Source organism: Eretmochelys imbricata, chromosome 5 (genome assembly GCF_965152235.1).
Source record: "Eretmochelys imbricata isolate rEreImb1 chromosome 5, rEreImb1.hap1, whole genome shotgun sequence".
NCBI classification, from domain to species: domain Eukaryota; kingdom Metazoa; phylum Chordata; order Testudines; family Cheloniidae; genus Eretmochelys; species Eretmochelys imbricata.
Window position 1 is genome coordinate 62,234,427 of NC_135576.1, and position 18,523 is coordinate 62,252,949.

Sequence of the window (18,523 nt, forward strand, 5' to 3'; positions counted from 1 at the left end):
GCTAGAGCAGTGCTACTCAAAGTGGTGGTCCGCGGACGGGTGCTGTTCCGGGAGCCATCGGCACATGGTTGGGTGGGGGGGAATTGCCGGTCCCCCACATCACAGCACTGAGCTAGAGGAGCCTAAAGGCTGACTTTTCCATATGCTGTTTGGTCTGCCAATGGCCCCAGAGGAGCTGGCAAGTAACTAGGGATTCCTGGGTCAGAAGGACACCCTGTGTACTGGACGGGGGTTGCAGAGGAGTCAGTATGCCGTTTCTGCACCATCAGAATACACCCTATGTTAGCTATGGTGATTCTCAGGGCTGCTTAGCACTGGTAGTGATGTGCAAAGTAGTCCTAGAGCAACGCAGGGGCCATTTATTCAGAGACTCTTGTCCATGTGTCCTTGTGCTGGGTTCTGTGCCTCAGTCTCGGTTTCTTGGCATGGTAATGTAGAATTAAGTCTTGGGGTTTAAAGCACTTGTAACTTTGGGAACTGCTGTGATTGCTGAGTGGCTCTATACTACTTTTAACTTGGCAGATGAAACTTCTCCCACTTGTATTCTACTTTTCTGCGTTTGTGAGTCTTGACTGGAATCTAGCCTTATGTGAATTTAAAGTAATCTTTTTTGTCAAGATTTGGCTATGCTTCTCCCTGCTACTGGTGTTTGGTGTGAAAGAGGACAGTGAAGTGTGAAAATACAAAGATTACAGTCTTGTTGTTCAGGCCTAGAAAGAGTCCCTACATACAGCTTGCTTAGAATATTATATATTCTTTGCCCCTTTTATTTTTGCTAGTGTGGAGAAAAACAAAATCTGCAGCTTATCTAGACATAAATCTGTATTTAAAGCTGGTTCGCCTCAGAGTTGTTCCTGTAAAGCTGTATGATTCCACTGCCTGCATCAGTATGTATCTCAGGATTGGTAACTTCAATGACCTTCAAGTGCTCTGTTACTTGTCTGTGTGCGTTCCAGTGGAAATAGTGTGAGTTGTGCTCTTTATCTGAAGTTGTGACTTGTTAACACTGAGTTTGAAAAATGGCTGTGTGGTTTTTAACAATAAAAACAAGCCATTTTTCTCCTACTAGCTGGATTGCCTCCAATTTTTGCAAATAATTCTAAGTGGGTGTGTAGGGTGTGGGGTTTTTGTTTGTTTTTTTTTCTTTTTTATAAGAGAGGCTGGCATTTCTCTCTCTAGTTCAAGCGTGATTAGTTTGGCCTTCTATCTTCATTTCTTAGGGAAAAGTTCTTTGTAGTCTCAGGTATGCTCTGTGGCCCAAATAATTTTTGTGTATATCATTTTGAGGTGAATTTGACAATTATATGAGGTAGTTGGCTTGGGAGCAAAGAGGGAGAACTGCTTTTTGAAAATACAGTGTAGTGGTTCCCAACCTTTTGAAATCCCCTTTGCAGAAGAGTTTTGGATGGACTTCCTGCCATGTCTCTTGCCATGTACTAACTTGGCTTCTGCCATCTATTCTTTTTTCTTTCCATTTTTCTCTCTATATTTATCCTTCTGTCCACTAGTTTTCTTCTTATTGATTCTTTCTCTTCTGAGTACTCTTTTCCATTCCTCACCCCTTCTCCACCCCCACCTCTAACATTATTACATGTTGCTCAGGGCAGGTGTTGGTGGGGCGTGGATGTGTGCTTTAATGGCTGAGTCATGTACATGAGCGCTGTGTTTGGGGCTGCCTTAAAGCAAGAGGAACAATGGATGACTTTGAAGAAGTTGCTTATTACTTTGTCTGCGGACATGACAGCATGTTCACATTTGAGACACTGGGAGAGCAGGACCGATCCAGGTTCATGTAGCCTTTCTGCTCCCACTACTCCTCTCAACTGTCCCCAACCTCCTGGTCTAGTCTGACAACTTAGTCCCCCTCACTAGTCTACCCTCCCTCTGTTTGGAAAACACTGGTTCGGTGGGTTGTGGGTGTTGGCCCTTGATGTTTTAAAGCTGTTTTATCCAAGAAACTTCAGATTGGGTTTATTAATCTGTCTTTGAGGTGAAGTGCATGGGATTATATTTGAGGAGTGGGGGAGTTTTATTTTAGAGGCTGTTGAATTGAAATATAACCTAGAGGGGAGAGGGTGAGATCGAGTGGACTGACCAAGAGAGGGTTGGTAACCAGAAACCACTGAGTTCTATTCCAGTGTTCTCTTGCAATGTTAGACAGTATGAAAAATAAAATACATAAAATAAAAATCTATTGTTCACCTAGCTCTAGCTGAAAGGTCACGTTCTATGCCACGGAAACTCTCACTTTTGTAGAACTGCTCAAGGAAACTTTATTTTTTCCTTGTGAAATTTTAACTAACACTTTCTTCCCCTCTGTTTTCATTTAAAAATAAATTGTTTTCTTGAGGGGAGGAAGGGGAAGATAGAAAACCTTTCAACCAGCTAAACATGTCTGCTTTCTATGGTACCTATATGGCTAAGAAACTTCCTTCCCTCCAAGCTGTGTCCTCGTTAAATGATCAGCTAAAGCCCTAGTTGAGCTTCAGCCATACGCTTGAGTCTCTTCCTATTCAGTCAGCGTAATGCTTAAATGTGCTTAAACATGTGCTTAAATGTAAGCTTATGCTTAGGATCTTTATAGAATTGGGGCCTATGGTAACTGGAGGGCTATTATATTGCACATGTTTTCTTTTTCTTTCGTTTATCTGACTCTGTCATCTCCCCAGATGGGAGTCCACACATTTCCTGAGTTAAACATTACAGTATTTGAATTTAAATAAAATTTGAATCAAGAGACGAAATGGATCAAAACAGTGTCTAAATGTGTTTCTTGGAGACAAACTTCTGAAAGCAGCAGTAAGAGGAGTTAAACGTAAATTACGGAAGTTAGAACAAAATACAAAGCTGGTATTGGGGGTTTCCGGCACAAAGGAGATTCAGAGTTGTACCAGTCCACTGCTGTCTCTTTCTCCACACCTTTCCCCTTTCTACTGGCTTTTCTCAGTCTGTCTCCTCCAACACTTCCAAAGTCCATTTAAAGTTAGTGTCTTTCCACTGACAACAGTGGGCTTTGCATCAGGCCTATGGTGATAACAAGTCCTTTGTTCTCTCCAAAGCCACCTGCTTTCTGGTCCCTAGGCCTTGCATCAGCTCTGTCCATGCAACTTGGATGGGGAAAAGATTCCTTATTCCCCGTGTCCTTTGTAGCTGGTTGACCACAGTATAAATTACTTATACAGAAGTTAGCGTTGTAGCCATGTCGATCCCAGGATGTTAGAGAGACAAGGTAGATGACATATCTTTTATTGGACAAAATTCTGTTTAGTGAGAGAGACAAGCTTTTGAGCCACACAGAGCAGCTCTTTACATATGTTTCATGTCTGTTATCTGTCACTCTTGTAAAAAGTGACTCTTGAATTTGAACAATACATATAACAATTCATTAATTATTAGGGTCCAGATTTCTGGAGATGGTTTTACTTTAGTAAGCACTTTAACTTCTTTTTATGCACAGGCTTTTACCTAGGACATAGGGACTAAATCTTAAATGAAGAGCGCAGTTGAAAATGTAGTATATTATCCTTTTATATAAAAGGACCAGATCCTCTTCTAAAACAATATAGTGGCTTGATATTTGTCTTCCACGGGTTTAGCAATCGGCACTTTGCTAAATCCTTTCTGTGACACAACTTAACACTGAATGTGGACAGGGCAGTTAGTGTGTTTTAAAAATATGGTTGGCTGTGGTTAACTAGAGGATCATTCATGTTCTTACACATGTCCCTCCCCACAAGAAAGGGCAAAATCATATTGGTAACAGTATGTTAAAATTTTAGTTATGCAGTTTCCCAGACTAGATAAGGCCAAAGGGTTCCATGAATGTTTCTAGGAATGTTGTTGTTCAAACCAAAAATCATCATTATATGCTGAAATATTTGCAAATATTCTCCAGAATTGGAGCTCTCTCAGTAAGAGATGCTGCATAAGTGCTTTCCATGCTCCACTACTCCCACTCAGTAAGTTATCTTTTGAGTTGTAATAGCAACACCTTTTTAGTTATAACGTATGCTCTTTTTTTTCTCTCCTCCTCTTCTCCCCACCCAGATCGAATTCAGTTGCCCAGGAATATGATTGAAAACAGCATGTTTGAGGAAGAACCTGATGTGGTTGACTTGGCAAAGGAGCCTTGCTTGCATCCATTAGAGCCTGATGAAGTGGAGTATGAGCCAAGAAGTTCACGACTACTGGTGCGTGGCCTTGGAGAAAATGAAATGGATGAGGATGAAGAGGATTATGAATCATCAGCGAAATTGCTGGGCATGTCTTTCATGAACAGAAGCACAGGTCTCCGTAATAATGCAGCTGGCTATAGACAGAGCTCAGATGGATCATGCTCAGTGCCCTCTTTAAGGACCATGGTGGTTTGTGCAGTTGTTCTTGTGATTGCAGTTTCAGTAATAATGGTGATCTACCTTCTTCCCAAATGTACCTTTACCAAAGAAGGCTGCCATAAAAAGAACCATACAATGGAACTGATATATCCTCTAGCAACTAATGGAAAGAGATTTCCGTGGGCAAAAACTAGGCTTCCCAGTAATGTTATACCACTACACTATGATCTTGTCTTACAGCCAAACCTAACAACTGCAAAGTTTTCAGGTTCTGTTCAGATAACTGTTAATGTAATTCAGGTCACTTGGAATATCATACTTCATAGCTCAGGACTTAATATCACCAAGGCAACACTGAGTTCAGCAGGTTGGAATCAGGCAAAACCAGTTGTAGTCCTGGAATATCCAATACGTGATCAGATTGCAGTTGTGGCCCCTGACGCTCTACTTGTTGGACAGAACTACACCCTCAGTATAGACTATTCATCTAATTTATCAGATACCTATTATGGGTTTTACAAAGTCTCCTACAAGGATGAACATGCTGAGAAAAGGTAGGCTTATGAATAACTCTTCTCATCCCTGTATTTCTAGGTTGTTTTGTATGTACTCATGTCATAAATATAAAGGGAAGGGTAAACACCTTTAAATCCCTCCTGGCCAGAGGAAAAACCCTTTCACCTGTAAAGGGTTAAGAAGCTAAGACAATCTTTCTGGCACCTGACCAAAATGACCAATGAGGAGACAAGATACTTTCAAAGCTGGCGGGTGGGGTGGACAAAGGGCTCTCTGTCTGTGTTTTTTGCCAGGAACAGAGAAGGAATGGAGTCTTAGGACTTAGTAAGTAATCTAGTTAGATATGTGTTGGATTCTGTTTTGTTTAAATGGCTGGTAAAATAGTTGTGCTGAATGGAATGTATATTCCTGGTTTTGTGTCTTTTTGTAACTTAAGGTTTTGCCTAGAGGGATTCTCTGTTTTGAATCTGATTACCCTGTAAGGTATTTACCATTCTGATTTTACAGAGGTGATTCTTTTACTTTTTCTTCAATTAAAATTCTTATTTTAAGAACCTGATTGTTTTTTCGTTGTTCTTAAGATCCAAGGGTTTGGGTCTGTGTTCACCTATGCAAACTGGTGAGGATTTTTATCAAGCCTTCAGGAAAGGGGGTTAGGGTTTGGGGAGGATTTTGGGGGAAAGATGTTTCCAAGCGGGCTCTTTCCCTGTTATATATTTGTTAGATGCTTGGTGGTGGCAGCAATAAAGTCCAAGGGCAAAAGGTAAAACAGTTTGTACCTTGGGGAAGTTTTAACCTAAGCTGGTAAAAATAAGCTTAGGGGGTTTTCATGCAGGTCCCCACATCTGTACCCTAGAGTTCAGAGTGGGAAAGGAACCTTGACAACTCATTTGCACTTGATTCATTAATTAAAAATGATGATGGGGGAAGGGGAGCAATGACTTGGATGTGTGGTTTTTCTCACTCAGCACCTGGGCCCTGAAGTGTATAGCAAAGGAGTTCTTCAGGAGTCAGTCGCTAACAGAAAATCTGTCTGAAAATGAGCAGGGTTTTTGCTTTATGTAAAAAAAGTTCCTTAGGAAATACAACTTTCCCTCTGTTTTTAATATTAATTCTTCATGTTGATAGCAATTTACACAAAGATCAGGTGCAGCGGGGGAGAGTAAAGCAGAAGTTTTCCATGATTAGAATCAACACTGCTTCAAGAATGTCTTGCATAGGTTGGTTCATTATAGTGCAGACAGTCCTTCAGTTCAGTTCTGTTACCCGGCTTGTAGATAGATATCCTGTTAGGTTGTATTAATTTAGGTCCTTTCCTGGCTTTCTCTCAAATATGTTTTTTGTGGTGGTGGTGTTAATGAGTCACTACTGCAGAGTGATTGATACTCTTAATCATGAATGTTGTTGATGGGGAATTTGTCCAAAAGACCACTTGGTCTACTTCTTACTAAGTCAGTAGACAATCACAAAGGTTGTACTAAGCACCTTCCTTCTGGTCTCCTTAGAAGTAGGTAAGTAATAAAGGTTTGATATTTTTCTCCATAGGTAGCCAGGTTGTTATAGCCTTACTCACATAAAATAGTACCCGACTCCTTGAGCAGTCTCATTGATTTCAGTGGGGCTACTTGAGGAGTAAATTAATATTGCAGTGAGGCACAAGCTGACCAATAATCTTTTGCTGCCTGCACCTCTTAATTAATGATAAATAAATCCAGACTTAAAATTAAGTCTAATCCATTTTAAAAAGAAAACCAGCTAGTGTAAAGATTATTTATTTTTAGTAGAAAAGCAAGAGAGCTGCATAGTGGAAAGATGTTTTGCTGAGCTTTCGCTATTCAAAAAAAAATCTAGTTTACTTAACTAGATGATGCAGTTGATCTCCCTGACTCTTCCCATAACACACTAACAATGATAAATTTTAAAAGGCAACACATTAAAAAATGTCAAAGTAAATGCTTTTTGATGTCACTTAAAATTAACCTGTAGAACTTATCACCATCAGGATATCATTAAGGCAAATAGCTTAATATAGACAAGAAAAGGGTTGTATACATCTTGTCATTTTAGAAGAACTTCTGCTGCTATAAAAACTGGGGTACACTTGCAATTTATAGACTGCAACAGTACATGCATTGATCACCATCTAATAGGAAGAGTCCTCAAGTAACAGAGTCCTCCAGTCCCCAAATGATATGTTCTGTTGTGGAACTGGGCACATCACAGTGGGTTTATGACTTTTTTCTTTCTAAAGCACCTGGCTTTTGAAGACAGAGGTCTGGTCTAGATACCATTGGTTTGTTCCAGTTTGGCTGTGTCTGGCTGGCCAATTTTTTGAACGGTCAAAACAAGTTCCATATTTTCCTACTCGGAAAGAAATCTTATCCATAAACATCAAGGAGAGGATATTCATACGCATATGGTGAAACTCCCTCTCTGGAGGTTACCTGGTGACAGATATTTTTCCCAGTGTTGTAGCCAGCTGTTGATCTTTCTTCCTTATTCTTTTGGCTTTGAATTAAAATAACAAAGATTTGTTATCAATAGCATTCTCATGCTAGTGAGCCAAAGATCACTATAATCTGAGTTGTCCATCACATCAAAATATCATACCTGAAAGATAAACTGCCACAAGAAGAAGCTGAGAACACAGGCATTACAAGGCAATATATGAAATGAAATAAAATAACTGCAGTCAGAGCTTAGAAGGCAAAATTCATTTATGCCAATAATTGTGGGCAATGGGTTCCATTTTGCTTTCATTTTCTATTAGGTTCCCTTTCCAAAAAGCCTCCCTTCATTCTCTACATTTAATTTACTTCATCATTGTCGTTTTTAAAAATGCAGGCTTTTGAGGGGTGAAGCTGACCTGTGTTAGTGTGTGAATGATAAATTAGCTCTCTACATTCAGATGCTGTGTTTATCAGGCTGACATCAAAGAAAACAAACCATTTCCTGATCTCTTGAGAGGGAAGGAGATAGAATTTTCTTCCCTCACCCCCTGTTGGCATTTTCTTCCTGTTGAGGATGAGGGGATAGGGTAAGTTGTCTGTTGAAACATTACCATGCATTCAAAAACATGAGTCAGACCCTGAAAAATCTTATTTTATTTTTGAACCCCATATATTCTGGGTTATTTTTTTCTTTTGTTTTTGAGATCTGGGTTTCATGTCTTTCAAGCTTTATTCCATAGCCATGAGAGCGAGAAACCTACTTTTAAAAAAAAAAAAAAAAAAAAAAAAAAAAAGCTGAAATTCTCACATAAACGTATGACTCCAGGAGCAGGGGCTTTCAGAAGAAGGCCAGATAACACAAGTCTTATATTTAAAATCTCAGCAGTTCTTAATCCTACAGTTTTTTCTGTTGAACTAAACAAGAAGAGCCAAACTCTGAAAGCACTTCTCACAAGATTGTGCAGTGTCTTAATGGCAATCAACCTACACGCTTTAAGAAACTGATACAAGTAGGTGTGTCAGTAAGAGATTTAAGTTAATGGACAATAAAATGTAGTGACTTTCCAAGGCTTGTCTGTCTGGGTCAGAAGAAAGTTCAGAGAGGCAGCTTTGGAAAAGGTCACCACTCCTGATTAGCTTCACAGACGGTTGCTAGTGCCAAAGAAGTTATGGGGGGCAATATAGCTGTAAGAGGAAACAGATGTGTGCCTGGAGGAACAGGAAGGAGCCAGTGGGTAGACTTGGAAAGAGCCACAAGATTGAATCAGAATGTGACCCTTTTTTTAGAAAGGACTCTGCAGCTCTTCCACTTTCTGGGTGAACAGCCTGATGATAGCTACTACTGTACCTTCATGTTGTCACAGCATAGCTGTGGGATTTAGGAAAGTGTGTAAATTGCTATCAGTAGAAGGTGTGATGTCCGTGTTGGGGACATGCTTTCTCGACCACTCTGAAAGATCGAAAGGAAGATAGAAAGAAAAAAGTATTTTGGTGCCATGTTTGGAAGATGTGTTGCAGTCTCCTATTTGCTAGTCTCCACCAACATTTATTGGGCCTGGCGAAACAAAGATTCTAGTCAAATGGAGTTGAACAGGATTCCCTCCCTGCCTCTGTTTATGTGTTAACTTTGTAGTGTAGATGAGCTCTTTAAGTCAGCTTAACTACATCTCTCAGAGCTGTGAAAAATTTCACACCTTGTGCAATGTCATTAAGCTGACCTAAGATCTGGTGTAGATGCTGCTTGGTCAATGGAAGAATACTTTTGTCAACCTAGCTCAGCGTTTCTCAAATATAGCCACCAGGGGGTTTCTCTGTGGTCACAAGAGCCTCCTGGGTGGTGATGGGGGGGCAACGCATCAGTCCCTCACTTCCTGTTGCTCCTGGATGTGCTGCCCTGCACCACTTCTGAAGACAGGTGGGGCATGATACTGAAGGAGCAAGGTGGGTTCTCTACCTGTGAGGGTTGGTGGGGTTTTGGCTTCAGCCCTGGAGTGGTTGGGACTTAGGGAGCCTGGCTTCAGCCCAGGGCTCCAGCCACCAATATCCAGCTCTGGTTGCAGGGTTTCAGGCACTGACCCCAGCTTTGGTCACATGGCCCTGATCTTCAGTCATGGGGCTTCAGGCTCTAACCCCAACAGTGCGGTGACTGGCTGTGATTCCTGGCGCTGATCCCGGGCTGTATGGTGCCGACCCTCAACCCAGGTGGCGGGTGCCTGCCCTGGTTGCTGACCCTTGGCTCTGGTGGGTGCTGGCCCTGGGCACCAGTCCTGGGTGCAGATCTCCAGCCCTGGTTGTGTGAATGGGAGCTGACCCTGGGCTCTGGCGGGTGCAGGCCCTGGATGCTGACCTTCAGCCCTAGCTGTCTGGCAGCAGGCTTCTGCCCCTAGCCCCAGCCATGTGGCAGCAGGTGCTGGCCCCAGTCACTGACCTCTGGCCATGTGGTAGCAGGCACTGATCCCTGGCCCTGAGCACAAATCCCCAGTCCTGTAACGCAGCAACTGGTGCTGAGCCACTGGGCTCCAGTAGGTGCTGGCCCAGGGTGTTGACCCTCAGCCCCGACACACAGTGGCAGGGTCTCCCATCCATCCCCCCTGGCCTCCGCTGTCTCCCCAAGCCCTACATCCATCCTCCATGGCCCCTGCTGCTCCCCATCCCTCCATCCAAGTCTTAATTTGCCAGGACTACTTGTGAAAAGTGATATTAACACAGATACAAGTATCACTTTTCTTAGCATTATTTTTATTATCTAGTCCACAAACAATCCCTACATAAATAAATTACAATGATTTGGACATGTATACGTGCATATTTATTAGGGCTGTCGATCAATTGTAGTTAACTCACGTGATTGATCGCAGTTAATTTTTTTGAGTTAATCGCAGTTTTAATCACACTATTAAACAATAGAATTCCAATTGACATTTATTAAATATTTTTGGATGTTCTACATTTTCAAATATATTGACTCCAATTACAACACAGAATATGAAGTGTACAGTGCTCACTTTATATTTTTTATTACAAATATTTTCACTGTAAAAATTAAACAAAAGAAACAGTATTTTTCAATTCACCTCATACAAGTACTGAAGTGCAATCTCTTTATCGTGAAAGTGCAATTTACAAATTTAGATTTTTGTTTTCTTTTGTTACATAACTGCACTCAAAAACAAGAGTGTAAAACTTTAGAGCCTACAGGTCCACTCAGTCCTACTTCTTGTTCAGCCAACTGCTAAGACAAACAAGTTTGTTTACATTTACAGGAGATAATACTGCCTGCTTCTTATTTACAGTGTCACCTGAAAGTGAGAATAGGCTTTCGTGTGGCACTTTTGTAGCAGGCATTGCAAAGTATTTATGTGCCTGGTATGCTCCTTCATGCTTCGGCCACCATTCCAGAGGACATGCTGATACTAGTTTTTTTTAAAAAAAAAAATGCATTAATTAAATTTGTGACTGATCTCCTTGTGGGGCTGAGAATTGTATGCCTCCTGCTCTGTTTTACCCTCATTCTGCCATATATTTCATGTTATAGTAATCTTGGAGGATGACCCAGCACATGTTGTTCATTTTAATAATGCTTTCACTGCAGATTTGACAAAACGCAAAGAAGGTACCAATATGAGATTTCTAAGGATAGATATGGCATTCCACTCAAGGTTTAAGAGTCTGAAGTGCCTTCCAAAATCTGAGAGGGACGAGTGTAGAGAGCATGCTTTCAGATGTCTTAAAAGAGCAATGCTCCGATGTGGCAACTACAGAACCTGAAACACCAAAAAAGAAAATCAACCTTCTGCTGGTGGTATCTGATTCAGATATGAAAATGAACATGCGTCAGTCTGCACTGGTTTGGATTGTTATCGAGCAGAACACTTCATCAGCATGGACTTGTCCTCTGGAATGGTGGTTGAAGCATGAAGGGACATATGAATCTTTAGCACATCTGGCACATAAATATCTTGCGACGCCAGCTATAACAGTGCCATGCGAATGCCTGTTCTCAATTTCAGGTGCCATAGTAAACAAGAAATGGGCAGCATTATCTTCTGCAAATGTAAACAAACTTGTTTATCTGAGCGATTGCCTGAACAAGAAGTAGGACTGAGTGGATTTGTAGGCTCTAAAGTTTTACATTGTTTTATTTTTGAATGCAGGTTTTTTGTACATAATTCTACATTTGTAAGTTCAACTTTCATGATAAAGAGATTCCCATTACAAGTACTGCAGTGCACAATTGAAAAATATTATTTTTTACAGTGAAAATATTTGTAATAAAAATTAGATATAAAGTGAGCACTATACATTTTTGTATTCTGTGTTGTAATTGAAATTAATATATTTGAAAATATAGAAGACATCCAAAATATTTAAATAAATGGTATTCTATTGTTTAACAGCATGATTAATCACGATTAATTTTTTTAATCGATTGACAGCCCTAATATTTATTTTTCTTAAAGTTAATTAAGTATTTTAGGGAAAAAAATGTCAGGGCAGCCACCAGCAACAGTTGGTGGCTGCACTGAGTCAAAATTTGTTGAGAACCTCTGTGCTGTCACCTCTTAGAAAGCTGGATTTACTATTGCAATGGAAGAAAACCTTCCGTCAACTTAGTGTCTGCACTAAAGTAGTTTGTGTCACTGTAGCATTTCTAGTGTAGACGTACCCAAAGACATTGACTGGGTCAGCAGTTGTCCACAAGTCAGTGACAGGGAGGGGAACAATTAGATAGGACCTGGAAGTGGCTTTTTCTGCCTGGTTGAAAGTTATGGATGGACAGAAGCAGTCAGTCACCCACCCTGTCTGCCAGTGGGGCATGAAGTTTATTCCCATTGTTAGACACTTCAAAATAGAAGTGCCGGTACATGTTTCTTACTCTTCTTTTGGGCTATGTACTCTTAGGGATATATGAGCTTTTCAGTACTTGGTTGTTGGGACAATTGTTTACTGATAATGTGCCCTATATTTCAATCTAATCTGTTTATAGTTTGATGCATTAGCCAAACTGTATCTTCTGACTGCATTATGCTAGAAAGAACATTGAATAAAAATTACATTGAAAAATCTTCTGAGACTTAAACTGATGACAGGCCTTTCTTAAAAGTGTGCTTATTCTATCCTGACAAATCATGGCTACCTCTCTGTTCCCAGCTTCTCCCAATAAAACTTCATTCCATTCCAATCCTCAAAGTAACCATTCTTGATTTATTAAAGAATGGTAATACCAACTCTTATATTTTTTAACGTATCTTTTCTTTCCATTAGATGGCTTGCAGCAACTCAGTTTGAGCCTCTGGCTGCAAGGTCTGCTTTTCCATGCTTCGATGAACCAGCATTTAAAGCCACTTTTCTAATTAAGATCAAGAGAGATGAACAGCACTCCACTCTGTCAAATATGCCAAAGGTACAGTTATGCTCTTCTAATGCACGAATATTAGAGGATGGATGTGTGTCTTTTAGGTGCTCTGTATTAAAAGTACTCTGAATCACTTTGTTAATTTGTGTCACAAGAGTGCATAGATGACCCAGACAGGGGTCTGTGCAAGACACCATACAAACATGTAATGAAAAGGCTGACTTGCTCCAAAGACCTTACACATTTAGATTTAGTGTATCCCAGATCAAATAACTGTTTAGTGTACTGCATGGTACTGGATGTACTATAGGAATGTTGAATGGCTACAGCCAGCAGTTGGACTGAACTGGCATGGGACTGTATATCTACATGCACTTCGGTTGTTGTACCACTCTCTGTCGAACTTAAGATTCTTCTTCGAGGTTTGGTCCATGTGGATCCCATTTATGGTGTGCATGAGCACAAGATTGAAATCTTCTGTTCTGCAGCCTCCATTGGGACAGTGCCTGCACCTTACATGTCCTTGTCCTTGTGCTCCCCAACACAATCGCATATAGACAGTGATAAGCTGCCAAAATCTTAACAATGGGTTCCCTCCTCACCCCACGAGGGGGTCATTGCCCACCCCTGCCACCCCGGGTCTCCTGCCCCATCCAACCCCCTCCCCTGTCCCTTGACTGCCCCCAGAACCGGGCAGGAGGGTCTTGTGGGCCACCGTAGTGGGTGCCCACCTCACCCCTAAGTCAGAGGCACCTGCCGGGGGGGTGAGATGGGGAGTCCCAGAAGTGCTTACCTGGGGCAGCTCCCAGGAAGCATCCAGCAGGTCCCTCTGGCTCTTAGGGGTGGGGGAGCATAGCTAGGGGGGGAGCAGCTACTCCCCCCCTACTGATCACATCAAAAGTGGCGCCTTAGGCGCTGACTCCGTGGGTGCTCTGGGGCTGGAGCAGGGCTGCACGTTCAGGGGAGGAGGCGGAGCGTAGGTGAGTCGGGGGTGGGGCGGGGAGCTGCTGGTTGGTGCTCTGCACCCACCGAATTTTCCCCTTGGGTGCTCCAGGGCTGGAGCACCCATGGAGTCGGTTGTTGCGGAACAACCGGTTCTAAAAGGGCTTCTAAATTTAACAACCAGCTCTAGCGAACCAGTGGGAAATGGCTCCAGCTCACCACTGCGTATAGAGCAGAGCATCCCCAACTGTCTTTCAGTTCCCAGTTATTGCCTGCGGCAGCGAGGTAAAACTTGGCAGTGTTTGCTTGCTACCTCCTAGCAGCCATCCACCAGCTTGGTTTGTAAATATTAGATAAATTAGCATAGTGATGAATTTCTGCCCTGTTGGCAGTCTAGTTGGTTTTGTTTAAAATCTTCCCTTTCTTTAGATTACTACTTGGTGCCAAGGCACCTTGCCGCCTAATGGCTGAGCCTAAACTCCTTCTCTTTGCTGTTCACTCATTCTTTCCAGAATCTAGCAGAGGTCCTGATGCAGAAGTTCTTCCCACCACTCTTCCTAGGAATTCCTCAAGCACAGTGTCCCTTAAATTTAACCTCCAGAACTCCTAACTCTCTCTTCCACCCCACCCACCCACCCACAGCATCCTGACATCCTGGGTAGACTTCTCCTTATACCTTCTCAGCTATTCTGGGCCCCTTATATACCCTCTAGGTGCTCCTCTGCCTCTTGCTCTACCTATAAATGATCTAGATCCACTAGATGCCAGTTAGGTCCGTTGCTAGATCCCTTGATGAAGTAGACATCACAAGAGAATAAGAATATGAGTAGGGTCAGATGCTCAGGAGGAAGAATCAGAAGATGACTCCTTCCAAGATCCCCAGGAGACTCCTCTTAACCCTTTTCAGCTGAATAATCCTGAAGATCTATCTTCCTTCTCTCTGGATGACATGGTGACATCCCCGCCAATATCACATTCTGATGACTTCAAGCCCTTTCAGGAATTGTTGGGAACGATAGCAGACACTCAGGACACTGAATTATCTATAAGGGAGAAAGCACATATATTATGTGATACTACCCATTCTGATTTCCCAGGCAGATTGGCAATGCGAATAAATGAAAGCATCCAAGAGCCTGTAAAATACCGATAGCAGGTTCAAGCCTTTATTTCCAACATCAAAATGAGCAGAGAAAGATACCAAGTCACTCCAAAAGGATTTAATGACTCCTAACTCCCTCATGGTATCTGCAGTAAAGGAGAGATCCAAGCAGATAGGACCACACTCCTAAGAACAAAAAGCCCAAGAGTTTGATCTCTTAAGTAGAAAGGCCTACTTTCTGGCATCTTCTTCAAGGGCAAACAACCGCTATAAAACCCTGTTTGCTAAATATGACTACCTAGCCTGTGACAAGATCTCATTCATTGATGAGCTCCCCAGAAAGGAGGGCTGATCTCTAATAAGATAGTTAGGAACACCCATAATCTGTGTGTCACTAAACCTCTGACTGCCGGAAGCTGGGACTGGACAATGGGATGAATCCACTCAATAATTACCATGTTCTGTTCGCTCTCTCTGAAGCATCTGGCACCACTCCTGTCTTCAGACACTGTACTGGGCTAGATGGCCCAGTGGGCCATTGGCCACACTGGGTCAGACCATTATGTTCTGAAGTGGAAGAATTTTTCCATCTGGGCTTCATAACAAGATCTCAACCCATTACAAGCTTCTGTTCCCAAGTGTGTAGATCATAGCCTACAGTTCAAGATATCAGGCTCACCATCAGCTCTGTGAGGGTCCATTTAGCAGTCATTTCAACTTGTCACCTTCCTGTTAAAACTTTTTTATATTGTGTTCTCTCATCCCATTGTTTCAAAATTTCTAAAAGCACTGTTTCATGCACCCTGAATCGTCTCCTATCCTGGGACCTTAATGTAGTTCTTACGGGCCTCATGGAAAGCATATCCAAGTCCTTACTTCACCAACCTATCAAAACAATCTTCCTAGTGGCTATCCCCTCAGCCTGGAGAGTTAGTGAGATTCGAGCACTAACAGTAGGGATGACTTCTCTTGCCTCCCCAGGGTTAAGGTGGTGCTGAGTCCCCACCTTAAATTCCTACCAAGATGGTGTCTGATTTATCATTTAATCCAAACCAACAACCTCGCTATCTTCTTCCCCAAATCACACTCAGACTTAGGAGAAACCAAGTTCCATACATTAGATGTTTCCAGTGACCTTCGTTTAGACCAAACAAAGCCATTCAGTTGACCCCCTTTATCTGTGGTACTGGAAAAGGCTGCAAGAAATCAGGCCATTTCTTCCTAGGGATTATCCAAGTGGACCCCGATGCATTACAATGTTACGAAATAGAAGATATGCCCATTCCCACAGGCATCTGGGCCCACTCAACTAGAGCCCAGGCAACCTCTTCAGCATATCTAAAATATTCCTATGCCTGAGAGATGCTGGGCAGCCATTTGGTGCTCAGCCCCCTACTTTTACCAAACATTGTGCCCTGGGTTTGGCAACTAGATTAGATGGCAAATTTATATGCTGCTTCTCTTCTCCTGAGCTCCCTAGATTAGTCAGCAACTGCTCCTCCTCCTGTCTCCTCTGTTCCCAGATTGGTTCCCTCCATCTGCCCTTGCACTACCACCCTAGCTTGTCTGTCTTTCACTGTGGTACTTCTGCCAAGCTGTAATTAGTCCTTTCTTCCCCCCCCCCCCGCACCATTCCCAATTTTGTGGGGGGAGGGGGAGAGGAGGGGGCTGTTTCCTTTTTTTTTTTTTTTTTTTTTTTTTAGGGACAATTGAATTAAGCAGACACCTCCTATTACTCCCCCTGCCATCCCTTATTTAAAATCAGCGGTGCACCAATTGCTCCCTGCAGCTTGCTACCTGGAATGTGCAGTTTGCTAACCTCTAAAAACAGCATTTTCCAGGTTCCTTTTCACTCAATATGAAAAAGGTGTTAATGAGAATTAGGTAGTAAAGTCCCTCACTTAGCATTGAGAATCCACTTTGAGGGCATGACAAAAGAAATAAAGTAAGTAAAATAATCAATTCACTAATGAAATTGTCATCTAAAAAAGAATTATTCACTCATCATTCATGTTAGATTGGCTCCTTGTAATTTGAAATATAATACTTTTTGATTTCTGAACTGAATAATGGTTATGTTTCTGAATATGCGATTTATATTAGTTGATTCTGAATTTTGCGTTCTGTCAAGAATACTTGCCATCTTGTGCATATGCATTACAAAAGTCTTTTAGTTATACAGTCCCATACGATTTCTTAAATGTACAGTACATTACATGTAGTACGACAGGTTCAGTGACTTTTCACTCTGATTTTGTAAGGACATCTATGCAGGCTCCCTATAAGGAGCTCCAAGTCTTGTATACTAACTTATTGCCAAGGAAAGTAGTATCTTTATTAACTTAGATTTGACAATTTAGGCCCAGATCCTACCAACACTTGAGCACATGTTGAACTTCAAGTCCATCAGATTTCTCAGGATTTAGGGATCATGGTGGATAACCAACTGAACATAGCTACAGCATTACATTGGGAGCTCTAGAGGACTAAAGTGAATCTTGGCTGCATAAACTGTGGAATGTTAAATAGGAGCAGAGGATTGGCATTCTCTGTGTATAGCACTAGTGAGACTGGAATACTGTGTCCAGTTCTAATGTCTAAATTCTTACAATTTTTTGACATCTTTTTGTTAGCTGTAAGGATGATTGGAGGCCTCTGGGAAAACCCAAGTTAAGTCTCTCATCATAAAGAAGCTCAAGCATTTAACATTATCCACAGGAAGGTTAAAAGGTGACTTGATCAAGTCTATAAATAGTACCTACATGGGGAGAAGGTTTCAGAGAAGAGTACTCTTTCAACTAGCTGATGAAGGCATAACAAGATTTAATGGCTGCAAGTTGAAGCTAAACAAATTGAGGTTGGAAATAAAGTGTAAACTTGTATGTGAGGGCATTTCGCCATTGAAACAACTTACCAAGGGGATGTGGTAAATTCTCCATCACTTAATGTCTTTAAGGTAAAACTGGATTGTCTCAGAAAGACACATTCTAATTCAACCAGAAATTGTGGGCTTGGTACAGGAATTATTGGGTGAAAATATGTGGTCTCTGTAATGTAGATTATACTAGAGGGTCATAATGGTACCTTCAGGCTTAAAATTTATGAGACTCAGGCTGAAAGTTGATGTGTTTTCAGAATCAGGGCCAAGTTTTCTTGTCTGACAAACAGGGAATACATTATTTCAACGATGTTGTTCCTTCTCTTCCACCCCCCCCATGAACTATACAGTTTCATTCAGTCAGCTGTGCAGCCTAATGTAGGCACTATGCAGAGGATAAGGCAGATAACTCAATTTTATGGCTACAAAAGCTGCCTAAAATAACAGATATATCCCCAAACCTTCACTGTTCTATGTTGTCAGTTAATCTGTAGTATGCTGTGTACTTTTCTTATAGGATTTTCATAAACTCTGTCTGGCATGCAAAGTAGACCTGGAAAATGTTAGCTTCATCATAAGTACATTTTGTTACATTATGAGCAACTTGCCTATGTATATACCTTGGGGTTTTACATGGCCACTAGTATCTTAGCACCTTAAAACACAGTCAAACCTCCGGGAATGGAGGTTGTTCGTAACTCTGAACAAAGAGTTACGGTGGTTGTTTTGCAAGTTTAGAATTGAACATTGACTTAAAACAGCTTTGAAACTTTACTATGCAGAAGAAAAATGCTGCTTTTAACCATCTTATTTAAATGAATCAAGTTTCCCTACCTGGTCAAATCTTTTTTAAACTTTCCCTTTTACTTTTTAGTAGCTTGTTTAACACAGTACAGTACAAACAGTACTGTACTGTATTTGTTGTTGTTTTTTCCTGCTGCTGCC

At 41.6% G+C, this 18,523-nt stretch overlaps 1 protein-coding gene across 3 annotated transcripts in view; it reads left to right on the top strand.

Moving 5' to 3' along the window:
• LNPEP (leucyl and cystinyl aminopeptidase) overlaps window positions 1–18,523 on the top strand; it is a 103,889-nt gene that overhangs the window by 49,307 nt on the left and 36,059 nt on the right. For all 3 annotated transcript variants that reach the window (XM_077817234.1, XM_077817232.1, XM_077817233.1), the window contains exons 2-3: window positions 4,048–4,888; window positions 12,566–12,704. In XM_077817234.1, coding sequence (XP_077673360.1) covers window positions 4,048–4,888; window positions 12,566–12,704 — 980 coding nt within the window. The remainder of the gene's footprint in view (window positions 1–4,047; window positions 4,889–12,565; window positions 12,705–18,523) is intronic.